Source organism: Drosophila sulfurigaster, chromosome 2L (assembly GCF_023558435.1).
Source record: "Drosophila sulfurigaster albostrigata strain 15112-1811.04 chromosome 2L, ASM2355843v2, whole genome shotgun sequence".
In the NCBI taxonomy this organism is placed as follows: domain Eukaryota; kingdom Metazoa; phylum Arthropoda; class Insecta; order Diptera; family Drosophilidae; genus Drosophila; species Drosophila sulfurigaster.
Window position 1 is genome coordinate 23,962,078 of NC_084881.1, and position 16,799 is coordinate 23,978,876.

Below are 16,799 nucleotides of genomic sequence, written 5' to 3' on the forward strand. Positions count from 1 at the left end.
CCCCCACCTACACCACCTCGCATCCCTCCCACCTCTCTTCCTCTCTGCGCCTGTACAGCTGTGTCTCCTTTCGACGTCTGCTGCTTGCTGCTTGCTGCTTCTTCCCCTCCTTTGTCTGCAACTTGGCCGTACTTTTGCTTTAGCCAAGTGACATTTCCCATATGGCAAAATCCGCTGCTGAAATTTTATTTTCAACGCTGCTTGCTGCTGCTGCTCGGTAATTGAAGACGCACTGCAGCCCCTCCTCCTCCTCTCCTCTCCTCTTCTGTTCCCTTTACTTCTCCCGACATCTCTGCTGCCAACTGTCTGTCAAAATATATGTGGTAAAAACGTTTACCCCGTTCAGTTTTTCCTTGAGGCAAATGGAAAACGCTTTGGGTGGCGTTTCTTACTAAGAAAACAAGCGTCCAGACTTTAGTTGAACCCCAAAAAAAAGAGAAAAATATTAAGATCTCCCTGGAACTCTTTTTACGCTGGTTCTAGACTGACGTCGTCGTCGTCGTCGTCGATGACATGTTGATGTCGAGTCTGAGACGCTGCTGATGCTGATGAATTTTCATTGAAAAGCGCTCGACAGCGATTTGTTGTGTGTTGTCTGTTGTGTGTGTGTATGTGTGTGATTGCCACATCCGTATTTTTTATTTTCTTTTAATTTTTATTTTATTTTGTTTACTTGTTTTAGTTTTTTCGGCCTACCGCATATAGTATTATGATGAGATGATGATGATCGCATGTGTGACAGCTCAACATGCTGAGCTCACATTTCATTTGCATTTTTTTCGCGCACGGATTTCGCTTGAAAATGAGCAATGCGATTTTTAGCAGCTACTTGACTAGAAGTTCGTTCTCCCTTGCCCTCCATCCCCTATCCCCTTAGCGTTTCTTCCCCTGTTATCCACACTTTAATGCGAATTTAATAGCTGGCAACACAAACAGAAAGCGAAGCATTGCTCATTTACGGCAAATGTCTTAATTTATTCATAAATTTTTTGTTATTCGTTGTACATGTTTATTAGACTGTGTGTGTGTTGAGGGTAAGGGCGGAAAATTGAAAAACCAGTCAACCCCTCTAGACGAAACTGAAGCGAACGAAAGAGAGTCATGTGCATGTGCCTCAGCAATTTCCATGTTTTGATTTATGAATGATAATGCGCTGTGACATCCGCATGCCGAAGAGAAGCAGTCATTCATTCGTTCATTCACTCATTCATTGCGCAGTTTTTAGGCATATGTCCGCATTGCGTTTAATTTGCATTAATGGGCGTGGTAATGGCCACCACAGTCATGTCCTTGGCCTTCTCCTCCCCCTGTTCCTGCCAATGTCTTTTTACAGATTTCCTTTTTTTTTACGTTCATTTCTGTAGCGTTTAATGAGGCGCAGCGCTTTAAAATATTAAGTGAGGGGTCGCAATTGAGAGGCAACTGTCGCAAATTTATTTGCATTTCGCTTCAGCGTTACAGGGCGAGCAAGGGAGGGGAGGGGGCGTGGCGTTCAGCAATAAGTCAATAACAAATAATTGTCATATAAATAACCCTTCATTAATATATCAACTCTTCAGCATATGCGTATTTAGGGGCTTAACCCCTAATCTCCATGCTAAGTCAAAGGGGTTGTGTTTGTGTGTGTGTGTGTGCTTGGATGGGGTTGACATTTCAATAAATTATAAAGTAATCAGAATTTGATGCGTTATTAAGTCATATTGACCGAAACGGGGAGCTTTAGTTTTTCACTTTACGGGATTATTATTCATGCATATAGTTGTCCATTTTCGCGTAATCTTAATGTAAAGTTAATCTTCACAGTTAATATAATAATTCCTATAAGTGTATGGACTGCAAAATAATTGTTTTGATATAAATAATTTGCTGAATTTAAATGTAAATAATCTTCTTACCATGCATAGCAAGTATTACAATTTTAAAGTCATTTTCATTTATTTTGTTTCTAAATATTTTCAAAAGAAATTCATTCGAGTGGAAATTTGCTTAAAGATGCAATTACAATTGAAATGAATATCTGAAACAATTTACCAAGATGAAAACATATTATATCATATAAAATGAAGTATAAATGAAATAGGAAAGCTATTTTCTTAAATTAAAACAATTAACAAAATGAAACTTGACAAAATCTGAAAAAAATAAATAAAACATTTATTTCTTTTATTTATTTTAAGTTGTAAATGAATTTTCTAAAGATATATAAACATAAAATTTTGCAAAGGTTAATAAAAGATGAATTTGTATAGAACAAAATAAATTAAGGCAAAAAGAAAATAATCGAAGGGGCAGTATAAGAATATACTTAAGAGAGTTATCTGGCATTAAGTAGCTTCTGCCAAAGTCATAAAATAGTGGAAACCTATTCAGATTCTTACTCAGCGAGTGGAGAGTATTTGGTATATAGCCAACGTTCTGGATGCATCGTTATCCATTTATTGCTCAACTCCATTATTGTTGGCTTTTTAAGCATCGCCGTTGTTTGTTGCTTATTTATTCGCATTCTTTTTGCTTAAATTCATGGCGCTTCGCTTGATAAGCGCTGGGGACTCGTGTCACCTGGCCGCATTATTTATGATGCGCCCAAAAGGCCAACACAACCACGCACACACACAACTACACACTCACACACACACGCAATCCTTTCGTTGCGGTTTCGCTAGCGTGGCTTCCATCTATCTGTCTCTCTCTATCGTTCGCTCTCTTCCATCTGCTGCTGTCGCTTTCGCTGCCTGCGGTTTGCGGTCATTCGCTGTGGCTGCTGTGTGGCGCCTGTCTCTGTCTCTTTTGCTCCACCGCGCTGCTGCTGCTGCTGCTGCTGACTTCTTCTCCCCTTCCTCCCTCCCTTCGCTTTCCAACCAACTCTACACGCTCTGTGAATCATTATGAACGCTAACCGAATTTGCTTGATTCGCATGTAAAAATGCATTTGCATTCATCAATTGACACGGCGAAAACCCGAAATTAATTATATTGTTGCTCTTATCTTTGGCACCGTTCCCTCTCAACCCCCTCTACTCTCTTCCCTTCTCCCTAGCTTCAGCATCAGCATCACTTTTGGCTCTTATCAAGGTGCGTCTGCTCTCCCAGCTGTATTTTGTATTTATTTTTATTTCTGTTTCTGGTTTTGATTGCGCTTTTCCTTGCCCTTTTTCCAGTTTTCCTCGTTCCCAACGCTCTTGTTACGCTTCTCACGTTGATTTGTGCAACATTTATTTTATTTAATTCGAATTTTACAACACGAATTGGGAAATCTCTTGACTGACAGCTGGCGAAACCCATGTCCAATTTTTATGTTTTACTTAAAAAACCAAATCAATTAAAAAACTTTTGCTATGGTCTTGAAATGCTTTGATCCTTTGGCTGCATTTTTATTTTTCAAAATTTTGCGCTGTGGTCAATTTGATTGCAATTGTTGCTTCACCCTCCACTCGCTGTATAAATCGCCCTCCCTCGGCGCATTTATATAAGGAATAATCGTATAATACTCGTAATTGATGGCCTGTCATAGCTTCGGTAGCAGCAAGAGCAGTCGGACAAAGGGATAACTATAAGTAAGTGGGTTATTAGCGCCCCAGGATGCCCAAGGACCGCCCGTCTCGCCTGCAATGCACCCATTGCAGGACGAGCGTCTTGCTGTGAATTAGGGAGACGCACGTACGTCCTTCTTACTCCTCTTGTTGTTGTTGCTGTTGTTGTTGTTGTGGTGGGCGTTTCATATTAGTAATGCAAACACACACACAACAAGCCAGATTTACGCATGTTGAGTACTAACTGAAGTGTTCGACTGAGATATACCCTGTAAAGGTTGTTTGAGGATCTTATTTGTATAATATGGAGAAAGTGATTTATACTGATTTGATCTAAATTTTCATTTAAAGATGCAAATTTATGCACAGAGTTTTGTATTTTCATAAAGTATAAATTTAATACTCACAGAAATATACGAGAATTTCGGTATCATAAAGAAATAATGTGCGATAACGGTATTTTTAATATACTAAAATAGAAGTCAATAGAGGTAAAAGTGTGGGGCATTTAAACAAATATTTAGTTTCTCACTTTATTTAGTTGCTTACAATATTTTTGTATAATTTATTGTCCAATCTATATACTTCTTTCTTCTACTATTTCATAGAAGCTTTAGCGTATGTCTCCTTTGCGATAACGGTATTTTTAATATACTAAAATTGAAGTCAATAGAGGTAAAAGTGTGGGGCATTTAAACAAATATTTAGTTTCTCACATTATTTAGTTGCTTACAATATTTTTGTATTATTTATTGTCCAATCTCTATATTTTTCTTTCTTCTACTATTTCATAGCAGCTTTAGCGTATGTCTCCTTTATTTCATCACAAGTGCTATGTGCTATACACCCTCTCTTTATATATTTTCCTTGGTATCAATGAATTCAAACACCCGTTGCCAATTGCAGTGAGGACCACAGATTCACTTAGTTCCCCTTTTTCGTGCCGAGGACATTTTGTGGGCCAATTGAAATTCATAAGAAGGCGTTTATTCTTCTGCTTGTCGTTGTTGTTGTTGTTGTTGTTGTTTTTGCAGTTGTGCGTTGGCAACTCCATTAGCTAGAATTGAGATCTTAACTCGACTGAGCCTTATGACATGACGAATTGTCTTAGTCGCATTGTGACTCTGTGCTTAAATTTATTGTGGGTGTCATTTCTCTTTTTTTTTTTTCTGTCCGAGTGTGTGGATGGCTTTTGGTTCTGTCCAACGGATTTACCGAATACGTGACCTTATTCCTGACTCCCTCTGGTATTTTATATCACTGTCTCACTCTCGTTACACGCACTAATAAACCCAATAATTATGATGATAAAATGATGATGTTGCGCGTTGTCGTTGTTGTCGCGCTGTTAATGATAACGACGACGCTGGGTTGTGTTCCGAGTTGTGATGACGCGGGGCTCTGATAATGTTTATACTTGATGTTACCGTTACTTAACTGCACATGCTAACATTCTGGATTGCCGTTGCCGTTGCCGTTTACCCATTAAAAGTGGGTCGAGTTGGCAGAGAAACAATCAGTTAAAGCTGCTAACATTGCGGCTATGTAATACCCTGTTTACGTTGGGAGATTAATGTGGGAAATTGGTTGATCACTTTCAAAAGTTTCATATAAATATATTAATAATACGTAATTTAGCGAATTTTTCTTTTCTCAAACTATTTCTTAAAATATTATTTTTATTTTTATCTTTTCTTCTGCATCTCTCGTTAATATCCTTTCTTTCTCTTGTTCAAATTTAATATTTAAATTCTCTTCTAGCTCAACTGACCCTTTTTTGTCGACTTTCATGTGGTAATTGAAAATTTTGCAGTAGCTGAGCGTCGTTTTCGTTGCTGCGGTGGCTGCTGCCCCATTTGTGGGGTATGGAAACTTAATGGCCCTAAAGGGCAGACAAAAATACCAGGCGACTGCAGTAACAAAAAATATTTGACACGTCTAATGCATAAACATGGGCAAAAGTTTTGCTTACTGCCATGTAAACAGCATTTGGCAGTCAGGACTCGGCTACCATTTGTGCCCAGAGTCACCAGGTGTGCAGACAGCCAGCCAGCGAGCGAGGCAACATCATCATCATAATCATAATCATCATGTACAGCCACATCATCATCATCATCATTGGCATTGGGTTTTGCCTTTCACTTTCAATTACGATATTTTCATGGGCCTTATTCAAATTGCATTTGCCCAGAGGGTTGTTTGCTGCCACAGCGACTGCAGCCACTTGTGGGCAATCAGAGCAGCGAGAGACTGACTCGACTGCCGTCTGCCGACTAGATTCGACTCAACTCGACTCGACTCGACTCTCCTCGGGGCATCCGTAACCCTAAAAATGCGGCTCAAGTTGCATTGTTTTGACATGACACCCAAGCGGAACGCGACAACGCCAGCTACAGATTCCCCTTAAACCAGGAGAGGGTCTGCTGTCATTGCGCCGACGTGACTGCCTCTGCCTCTGCTTCTGTCAACCCTCACGGCAATGTGCCACATGCCGCATGCCTCTTGCCGCTTGCCACTGTGCCGATTGTCAACTGTCGCTGCGACTCGCTTCGGTGCGGCTGCTCTTAATCAAGTGTTGACAACCAGCAACAACAATTTCACAATTGCATTTTAATAAACTCCACCACGTATACCCTTCCCTCCCTCCCTTCCTGCTCCTTGTGCTGCCTGTCGTTGCCTGGTTTAGTTTTCATTTAACACCTTTTTTGCTTTTGTTACAATTTTGTTGCATGTTGTTTTAGGCGCACCGCATCAGAAGCATCCACGCTCTGAATCTATTTCTATTTTGATTTCCTATTCTAGTTTTGTGGCATTTGGGTTGCTTTGCAGCTTACAGCTTACAGCTGCCACCTTTGCACTGAGCCCTTGTTGACTTTGCCGATCGAATGATTTTTTAAGGCTATGAATGAAATATTCAATTAAATAAAAAGTAGTTTAGATATAATATAAATGTAGTATTGTGATATATTGATGCTCTTTTTAAGGATATCAATACATTTAAAAAATAAAATAGTAGCCTCAAATATTTGGTTGATAAATATATGTTATCTTGAAACTTGTTGGTAATAATATAATACATTGCAAGCTAGCTAATAGATATCGTCCTTGCGATATCCTTGCCGATTTGGCGGAGTAATGTCATACAAACGAATGACCTCTTTCGAAAATATGCCTTATCTCAGCCATATTGTACCGAATGTGCAAAGGACACGTATTGCTAGGGTCACAAGGACCAACTCTATCGATCGGCATTAAAAAATCATGGTGTCATCTAAGAATCCAGCACTTGTAATTTTTTCGTTCGGAGGCCGAAGAAAACTGGCCAAAATTGCAATTTGCAGGATAACTCGACTACTACAAGGACGATTGGAATGTCCTTTGGCAGGGTGATAGGCCTTAAAAATACCTTTCATTTGACACAGGACTCGCAAGGATCGGACAGGATATAACCGAGATATAAGCTATTTTTTGTATACGAAAAAGTCCTTGTAACTCGGTTCCTTGAAGGATATTCGTCCTTTTGAAAATGTCAAACGGTTTGTATTGACAAGACCTGCCCTTCTGCCAAAGGACATCCCGATCGTCCTTCAAATGGCCGAGATAAAGCGGATTTTATGAAATTTTGACATTTTTTCTATACCTACCCCCTTGAAAAAATTTCGGATTTATTTTTGCGATGATACTGGAAATTTTTGAGCGCCAATCGATAGTCCTGGTTGCCATGATTACAACAATGCATTTCATATCGATATCCATAAGGACCTAGGCGAGTTATGACTAAAGAAAACTAATATCCTTATTCGAAAAAAGAATATATCTCGGCCATATCCTGGTGCATATTCAACGGAAACTTATTGGCATGACCGCAAGTACTAACACTATTGGTTGGGGCAGGATAACTCAAGGAGAATTCACTTTTTTATTCGAACTTTATTTCACAATGTTTTGTAACTCTTTGAATGGCTTTTTGTGATTTTTGCTTTTATTACAAAAATTAAAGTTATTTGGTAATACTTAAGGACTATAGAGGTGTGGCTTTCATAATTGGATTTTTGCTTGGAAATTCGTGTTATTATAATATAATCTATAAATTGTGTGGATTCTCTTGCGTTTTTCTTGCAGATAGTTGTAAGGATCATTTCATACAAATACAATTTGAGTAACTTATCTTTAAGCATTGGCAATTGTATGTTTGTAAAATTGACAATATTTTCATGATTTAAGTATAGTATCTACAAAATTATTTTCTGTTTCAATTGTCAATTGGATTTTTGCCCATTCCTTCATCGTCTGCTTCATCGTTTTGCTTAGATGTCGTGACATATGTTGCAAGGCTTCCACTTGCACCGGGTTCTTGTTAAGCGGCCCCGGGGCTAAAGGCCGGAAATCTCGCAAACAGAGTCCTCATCTCATTTGAAAACGATTTAAGCTCATTCTCCTCCTCACCATATTGCAGTGTAAGTTTGTTCGTAATCAACTTGAAATGACATTTTCCGACGAGTCCTTGTGTGTGTACGTCTGTATCCTTTCAGTGGATGGCAAGGTGTTTCGTTTCACATATCAACAACTTGTTTCGGCCTGCCACTGGACGCCTTTGTTGCATGCTACAAGCTGCAAGCTGCCTGCTGCTTGCTGCCTGTTTAACCTCGCACATTAACATGTCCTTTTTGCCTCCTTCTCTCGCATTCTCTTCATCGTTCGCACTGCTTTTGTGTTGCTGCTGCTGCCCGTTGTCATTGTCAACGCAAATCTGTTTTGATTTTAATCCTGCTTATGCGCTCTGAAGCCGGCTCGACATCGGCAGCGGCAGCGGCATCATTGGTTGCATGCCATTGGACCTGCGGGGCATGCAACTGGCCTACAACTGACAACACATCCTGCGCCTGCTTCAGCCCCGCTGCTGCTGTCGCTTTTCATTGTGTGTTGTGCAGCGATCCGTGTTGCTTGTTGTTGAACACAAATCCGCTGATGTCGTTGTTGCTGCCACGACGCTTGTAGATGATGCTGCAGCTTCCGTTGATGATGATTATGCGCCTTAAGTGCCGAAATCAATGCACACAAATGGCCAAATTACATGGTCAACGGGGGGTTGTCTCTCTCTCTCTCTCTCGATTGAGACGGGGTGGTGAAATCATTGCAAGTGTCGCTGTTTTGTTTATTAATCAATTGAGTTTTCTTCTCATTTTTTTTTTGTTAGCGTTGTGAAGAAATCCAGCTGAAATATAAAAAAATAAATACTGTAAAAAAATGGAGTGAAATAAAATAGAGAGCAACAACTTAGTTAAGTAGCGTGTGCATTTGACACTTGTTAAAATATTTGCGCCTGTCTGCAACACACATTCACACACACACACACGCGTGCTGGCACAACACTTGAGATCCTTGATGGTCCTGGCGGGGTTGTTGGCAACGCCCGTCGACTGTCGCGTATTTAGCGAACGTGTTTTCACAACTAACAAGGTTGTTAATTTCGTTGTTGTTGTTACAGCAGTAGCTGCCACTGCTGTTGTTGTTGTTTTTGTTGTTGCTGTTGTTGCTGTTGCACGTCGTCCTTTTGCGGCACTATTTTTATTTTATTTCAAGCTTTGCACACCAAATGCCTTTTCACACCCGGCCGAAATGCTCATGTCCTGTGCCCTGGGTCTGGGTATTTTATTATATACTCTAGCTGCCATTATGATTCCATTCGCTTTTAGTTGAAGAAAGTAATTCTAATGTGGAAATACTTTGGTTGGAATGCAAAATTACTTTTATTGGATATAAAGATTTGAATGGGAAGTGTCTCTTCTATAAATCTATATCAAAGATCATGAAAGATTAGAATATATTTTATAAATAAAATTATGTGTTAAAAATGAAAATAGGTAATTAAAAGTAAGAATATGTAACTGCAATTCTAAATGAATTAGAACTTCGAGAACTTGTGGAATGTCCTTTGATATAAACTATATTTTGATTAATAAGTATTTATTAATGTTGAATAAATCACTCATAAAGTTCCATCAAAATACTAGTGCTTTGATTTTTGTAGTTCATTCTTTAATAACTTCTTAAAAAACTAATACTTCCCTTAATTATTTCATTTAAAAACTGATACTTCATGCTTTGATTATTTATTTTTTTTATGATTATCACTGCTAGTGTATGTAATATTCGTTCTGTTGCTGGTTAAGTTTTGCACTCGTATTTTATTTTTATTTTGACGCCATCGTTGATGTCGCCGCTGCTGTTGCTGTTGCTGCCACTAGTGTTGCTGTTGCTGTTTATTTTACGGGCAGTGACGATTATGTGTGGCTGGCCGGTATGGGAGCCGGGCAATGTACGGAATATGTGGCCAAGGCAAAAGGGAATAGAGCAAGGATGTGTTAGAGATGGAGGGCGACGGCAGGGGTTAAAGGAAACCTCAGCCACATCCGATACTCGTCGTCGTCGACGTCGTCGTTGGCCATTTTGTGTTTGGATTGATGCGCCCCGGCGATGCGAACTAAATACTTTGCACAAGCGATGTCCACGCCGACCACGAGGACGATGGCGAGGACACATGACAAACGATGACAGGCCAAGGGCTGTAAACGGAGGAGTGGAACAGGAATAGGAGGGAAAGCTGCTGTTGACTGGGTAAAAGCATCCTTCACACAGCTTTGTGCTTGTTGGTTTAAGAAAATTATTAAGGATATTTTTGTGGTGCTGATGAGTTTGCCGAGTACTTTTTCGGATGGAACGTTGACTGACCAAGCGGCGGACGGAGGCGGGTGGACCCCAAAGCAAACATCATGTGGGTGACGATGCTCTCGAGTGTGTGCGAGTGTAAGCTAGAGTGTCTGTGTGTGTGTGTGTGTGTGTCTGGTTAAGTGTGCGGCCAGCGTTGCAAGCACAAATAGCAAAACAGGAAGCTCAAGTATGTTTACAGTTGACAACGCTAGAGGAGTTCATTCCCCTTCCTCCCCGAAGTTGAGCCCAATCGCAACGCAACGCAACGCAATCGCAGCTTCAGATTCGAGTTTTGGAAGTCGCATCCAAAGCACATAGCAGGCAACAAGCAGAGGGGGCAGCGGGCGCCTTTTGTTTGCCTCTACGATGTCCAAGTGGACGACGCACAGTTTGTGTGTGTGAGTTTGAGTAATGGACGCTTTTATTTGAGCTCCACATGCGCACACACACTCCACACTCTCACGTTGCAGCAACTTGAAGTAGAGCGGCCCCAAAGTCTGTGTCAAAAGGGGTCAAATGCTATATATCCTTTGCTGAACTTATAGCTCTCTTTGTTGTTGTTGTTGTTGTTGTCGGCCATATTTGTTTGCTTTGGCAACGTTTTTGGCTTCATTATTATTTTCGTTCGTTTTTCGAACATTGTCATGGCGTATCAATCACTCATACGACGCGTACGCCACAGCAGGATACTCTGGGTCGATTGCTTGATGAATTCTGCACTTAAATAGTATAAATTTGTATGCCATTCATTTGATATGATGAGTGAGTGAGTGGCGATTGCAAATCAACGATTGCTCTCTTTACACAATTGTGTCTCGGTTTGTTGTAATTGATGATGATTTGTTTATTCTGTGTTACCCATTTATTATGATAAATCACGAATTGCAAAAGCCACTCGACCAGACTCTAGACTCAGACTCTCTCAGTGTTAATGCTCCTTTCGATTCGTCGTCTCGTTTCTGTGTTTGATTTTGATATTTTTAGTGTTTGTAATCAACAAAGCTCTAATTGAACGTAAGCACAACATGCGAGTGAAATATTTGCACAACAACACCAACAACAACAGCAGCATCAAAAGCAAAAATAATGTGAGAATTATCCTCTCCATCCATCCCTCTTTTTTGTGTGAGCTCTTCAATGCATGCCATGTCACAGACAGACGTCAGTTCTTCACTGTTTTCAATGTCGTTCTGTGCGGTATTTGCTTACAAACATTTAGCAACATTTTATGCGAATGCCAGCTAATCGCTTTTTGCATTTTGAGCACGTTTAATGCCAAACGCGTGACTCTGATTACCATATGAAAGATCTACGAATACGAACACCAATATTAGTATTAGCATTGAAAATCCCTCTGCAATTGTTTCCACTTCTCGTCGATAAGTGTGCCACAATTCAAATTCAAATTCACAAATTTTAGAGAAAAAATGTGTTTCTTTTTTCATAATTTCTGATTGCCATTCATTGATTATCTACTATTATTATTTGTGTAATTTTTAAGCGCAACCAAATTGAAGAATAATTTTTGGATAAACAAGAAATATTATTTTATCTCTATAATCTAATACTAAAACTTTATGTGTATAAAGTGAAATATCTTCTATGAAAGTCTAATATATAAAATTGTATTTTAACAAAACTAGTTTCTACATTCAATCCCATTTTGCATCCCAGCTTGGACAATTTTTGGAAGTCTATTTAAATACTTTATCCATATGTAGTTTTCTACTTTTCCTTTAAGAATTGGAAAATAACTCCCTATAATTTATATCCTGCTAATTAACATCCTTTTCTCACTCTTTGCAGCTATGCGGTGATCACAGGATTGATTGGCATGCTATCGCGTCGTTGCACGAAAGTGCGCGAGTCCATTGAGCAGAACCAAAGCGTCATGTTGAGTCTGCTGACCACGTTGGGTTTCCTCACTCGCTTCATTGATGCCTGTCCGCCAGGTGAGTCACAAAGTCACAAGGCGGCTAAAACACATACATAAAAAAAAAGTCGCACCTTTGCTTTGGGTAAACAGGACTTCTAATTGATGCTTCCTCTCTTTTTTTTCGTTTGTTCGTTCGTTCGTTCGTTTGCCTACAGGTCCTGCTGATCCCACACGTTTGCTGAGTACTGCCAAATCGACAGAGCTCTTTGGCACCGTCTCAATGCTCGCTGGCTGTGTGGTGCCCATTGGTAAGTTAACATTTACATCCATTGAATGTGATACTAAACCGAATCACAATTTGAAATCAGTATCGTTGCCGACCAAACAGTAGCCGGACATCTGCTTTGACTTTTCTCGAGGTGCTAATTGCAGTTTCTCTGCGCAGGCTACGTGCGTTTTACTCCCGGGCGGAAATTAATCTTTGAGCTCTTTTTTTTTACTCTTGCTGTTGTAAACTTTATGCTACTCTTTGTTTATCAGTATTGAATGCATACCCTGTATTGCTAACATTTAAAAAAGAAAGTGTCTGGTAGTGGCAAACATTTTGTGATAGAGGAGGAATTTGTCTCAATAGAAAGGGGAATTTTAGAAATAATGCATAACTAGAAACTCGACGTAGATAGAATTTATTTCTCATCAGAACGTAATTTCAAATTAGACTGAGGTAAAAGAAATCTCTTTAGGTATATTTTGTCAGAGATGTTGTGGAGAATTTTGTCGAAGTTTCAACCTTTTCAAACCACATTATTTCTGAACTTATGCTTAAGAGTGCATATATTTGTTATAAACTAAAGACCTAGACGATATCTCTAATATCTCTCTTTTATATATAACATATATATATATATATATTTTATATACTTAAATAAAAAATAAAAATGTATTCAAAAAGTTGTTAGTTTTGACTCTCTATTATCGGAAGCAATAAAATAATTGAAATTTCTTGCATTAAGAATTAATTTGCCCAGTTTATTATTAGTTACAGGGTGCTTTTGTAGTCGAGTAAACTCGCCTATTTTCTTTTTTGTGGCACATAGTGCACAGTGCATACTCAATACCAGCTTCAATATCCGTTTAGCGGTTGCTGCCACCTCGTCTACTACTTTACCGTGCTGCATTTTCCTCAGCTTCTAACTCATCTTGTTCTTTCATCTTTCATCTTTCATTGCAGGTGAATGCATTCCGTCGCGCACGACCGCATTGGCGGCATCGACTTTTAATCTTTACGTGTCGCTGGCTTCGGTGGATGTGAACACTTTTCAGGTGAGTTGTCAAGCTAAGCTATTCTACCTCCTGCCCCGTCCACTTCTACTTTCTTGCTAACTTTACTCCCCTGTCACGTGAAGTGGGCAAACGCTTAAACAAATCACAAAGTCAGCCGTTGAAAATTTCATTAGGTCGCTCGTTTTTGTCGTTTTATTTGTTGCGTTCTTCTGTTGTTTTTGTTGCGTTTTCTTTGCTCTGCACTTGTGAAGTTTGTCGCACGTGAAATCGCATGAGAAAATTGAAAGAAAAAGCCAACCACCACCAACCCGACTTTCGACTATATAGACTATATAGGAAAAAGTTCGAATTCAGTTTGAAATGTTTAGGCGAAAAGTTGTCGCCGTTTTGCGGATTTGGCATCGAATACAGAGTTGAAGTGTGGAGAGTGAAGTGATGGCTAAATTTGCATATTGGCAAATATTCTGACTGCCTGTCAGATGTCATCAGGTGAAAGCTAGTTGAGAGGACTGGGGGCGGGGGCGTGGTGATTTGTGGGGGTGACATTTGCACAAAACAGGCAACGCCAAATGACAAACAACATCAGCGCCATTGAACCGCAATGGCGGCGTTGCTGACATTTGGTTAACTTGGCGGATCGCTTGAGCAGTTGCCAATGTGGTTTAGGAAGGAGAGTGGCGAAAGGGTGGGGTGGGGGTGTGGAGAGTGTTGCGCAAATATTTTGACACTTTAGTTTTGGGGGCATGTCGCAAGAACACACGCGCATTCCCCTGGCTTCCTCTGTGGCATTTGAAATATGCAGTGCGCAGGTTGCAAGATGAAACGGCATAGCAAAGTAGTGAATGATGGTTTGATTGACTGACTGACTGACTGAGTGAGTGAGAGACTGACTGCTTGGTTGGTTGTATGATTGCCTAACTGATTGCCTTGTCTACATTTCATTTCCTGCTGCGTTGTGTCAATATTTGTGCCCCAGCTTCAAGTCGTCTACGCAACTTCGCTTCGTCCCTGTCTCAACTCACAATTCATTCTCTTTCGCCTCCCTTCGCTTCTCTTTTACTCTTGGCATGCCCCGCAACGCACTTGACAAACTAATTTGTTGCGCAAACTTTGCCGAGGCACAGAGCCATTTCATGGATTAGACCGAAAGTTAAGCAAAAACTTGCCAGCCAGCCAAACAGTTTATTTGTTTTAAATTACCACAAAAATAGATAAAGCCAGCCCAAAGCAAAACGCCTCAGCTGCTGCTGTCGAAAAAATATGTATAACTATGGCTGGCAAATAATTTGATTTGGTTTTAATCAGTGAAAGATACACACGCACACACACACACACACGCACACCCACCGCAGTGAGCAACTCAATTTTCAAGTGGTGGTGATGATGCTGGTTGCTGTTGCTGCTGCTGCCTCGCAAATATTGACTTTGTAAAATGAAATTTTCAAGTTTAACCCAAGCACAAGGCACATCATTCGGCAGCACACCCAAACACACACACACATACATTCACGCACACACACTCAAATGCACAGCGGAGCGCGTTCTGTTGGCAGACTGATTGTTTTTTGAAGGATGCCGCGGCATCGCGAGCATCGCATCGCATCGCTTGTTCTCTGAGCCATGCACAAATCCTCTCTCATATCCTGCCTCTGCCTACTGCTGCTGCTCCTGCTCCTGCTTTTGGCTCCTGTCTAATGCCGCCTCCCGCTGCCTGCCTGCCTGCCTGCCTGCCAACCAGCCAGGCACGTCAATTGTTTGGCTAAATATTTACTCAATGCTCGTACAAGTTGCCAGTTTCAGTTTTGGTTTTTTTTTTGTCGTTTTCTGTTTTTATTTTTTCGTGTGGATTTAGATTTACAACTGCTATGGCACTGCAACGAGGGTAGCTTTAGATGCAATGCAACTCGTACTCGTGTCGAAATAAAAAAAGGGTAACTTAATTACTTTGTAGTCAAACTTAAAAGTGCGTAAGATTACCATAAAGTTAAAGTCTGTGTTAGCAATGATGGTTGTGTAGCATAATTGTCAGTAGTAATATAATCGACACTATCAAATTATGTTTCTTTATACTGATGCATATGTTAGCAAAAATCTAAATTCATATTTTATTGTTTTTTTTTTTTTTAATTTAAGAAATTTGTTAGTACTATTTAAAGTATACGTTTAGTATGTACTGTTATATCTCGCTTAACGGCTGTTTCGTTTGGCAGCATGTTCATTTTATAATAATTTCATATTTTCATGATTTTACAGTTATGGAAATGTTGACATTTGAGAGTTTCCTCTATTCTGCCAAATCTCGCTTAGCGACCACTTCTTTTATCACTATTTTCACTTAAAAATCATATATCGATACCAAAACCAAAAAAATAGCATAGAAAATTACATAGCTGATGCTTCATTCATTCGACCTGCATATTTATTTTTGAGATATTTCGATCAAGAACATTTTTGATTGAGAATGTATTTAATTTATACTATATGTACAACAAATAGCATCGATTAATTTAGATTTCTTTCCATTTCTTAGATCCCAGCTGCCGCTGTTAAGCGAACTAAAGTCTATACATTTTGTTTTTCTTTTATAATAATTTTTATTAACTTCCCATCATTATTTTCTAGGGTATCGTGCAGTCTTTGTAACTCTTTTATTTATTTTGGGCTTTCTGTTTTTTTCTGTTTTGGCCTTCGTCGGTTGCCGCACGGCTGCCAATGCAAACAAATTAGAAGCGAGAGCTCATTGTCCGTCGCAGTTCGTCCTGCGCCGTTCCGCTATGCAAATAAATGTATACCCCACACACACACACACATTCCATGTACACACGCACAACAAACAATTGAGCACTTCACTTCCTGCTCTAAACAAGTGCCACTCTTTGATATTTGCTTTGACTTAATTAAAACATTTGCACAGTGATTCCACAATTTTCTCTCTATTTTTTTTTGTTTTTGTTTGTTTCTGTGTTTTGTTTAGTTGTTTCGGTTTTCTCTACGCTTCAAGTGTTGCCAATTAAATGACGCTATACCCTTTCTCTATATATCTACCATATTTGTCCCACAGGAGGTGCTATCCGTTGAGGGTCCGTTGTCGCTCAAACTGTTGGATGTGATGACCATATTATTGAATTATAGCGTTGGTCAAACCAACGATGCAAAGAGTGGCGAGCGATCGACAATGTTGATCGATTTGATAGCATCGATCGCATTCTTTAGCATCAACAATCGTCGGCATCAGGATCTGCTCATATCGGAACAGTTTGCGGTGATCTTTAAGAGTCTGGCCAAGCTTCCAACCGAATTCCACCCAGTGATTTATCCATTTCTGGTCACCATATGCTACAACAATGCCCCAGCCAGGCAGGTCATATCACGCGACTTTGATCTAGGGGTGAGTACAC

General features: G+C 39.8%; 1 protein-coding gene across 2 annotated transcripts in view; it reads left to right on the forward strand.

Moving 5' to 3' along the window:
- The window catches only part of LOC133850768 (S phase cyclin A-associated protein in the endoplasmic reticulum), a 34,436-nt gene that overhangs the window by 17,312 nt on the left and 325 nt on the right, over positions 1-16,799 (forward strand). For both annotated transcript variants that reach the window (XM_062286952.1, XM_062286953.1), the window contains exons 8-11: positions 12,048-12,193; positions 12,333-12,425; positions 13,349-13,440; positions 16,463-16,789. In XM_062286952.1, the coding sequence (XP_062142936.1) occupies positions 12,048-12,193; positions 12,333-12,425; positions 13,349-13,440; positions 16,463-16,789 (658 nt within the window). The remainder of the gene's footprint in view (positions 1-12,047; positions 12,194-12,332; positions 12,426-13,348; positions 13,441-16,462; positions 16,790-16,799) is intronic.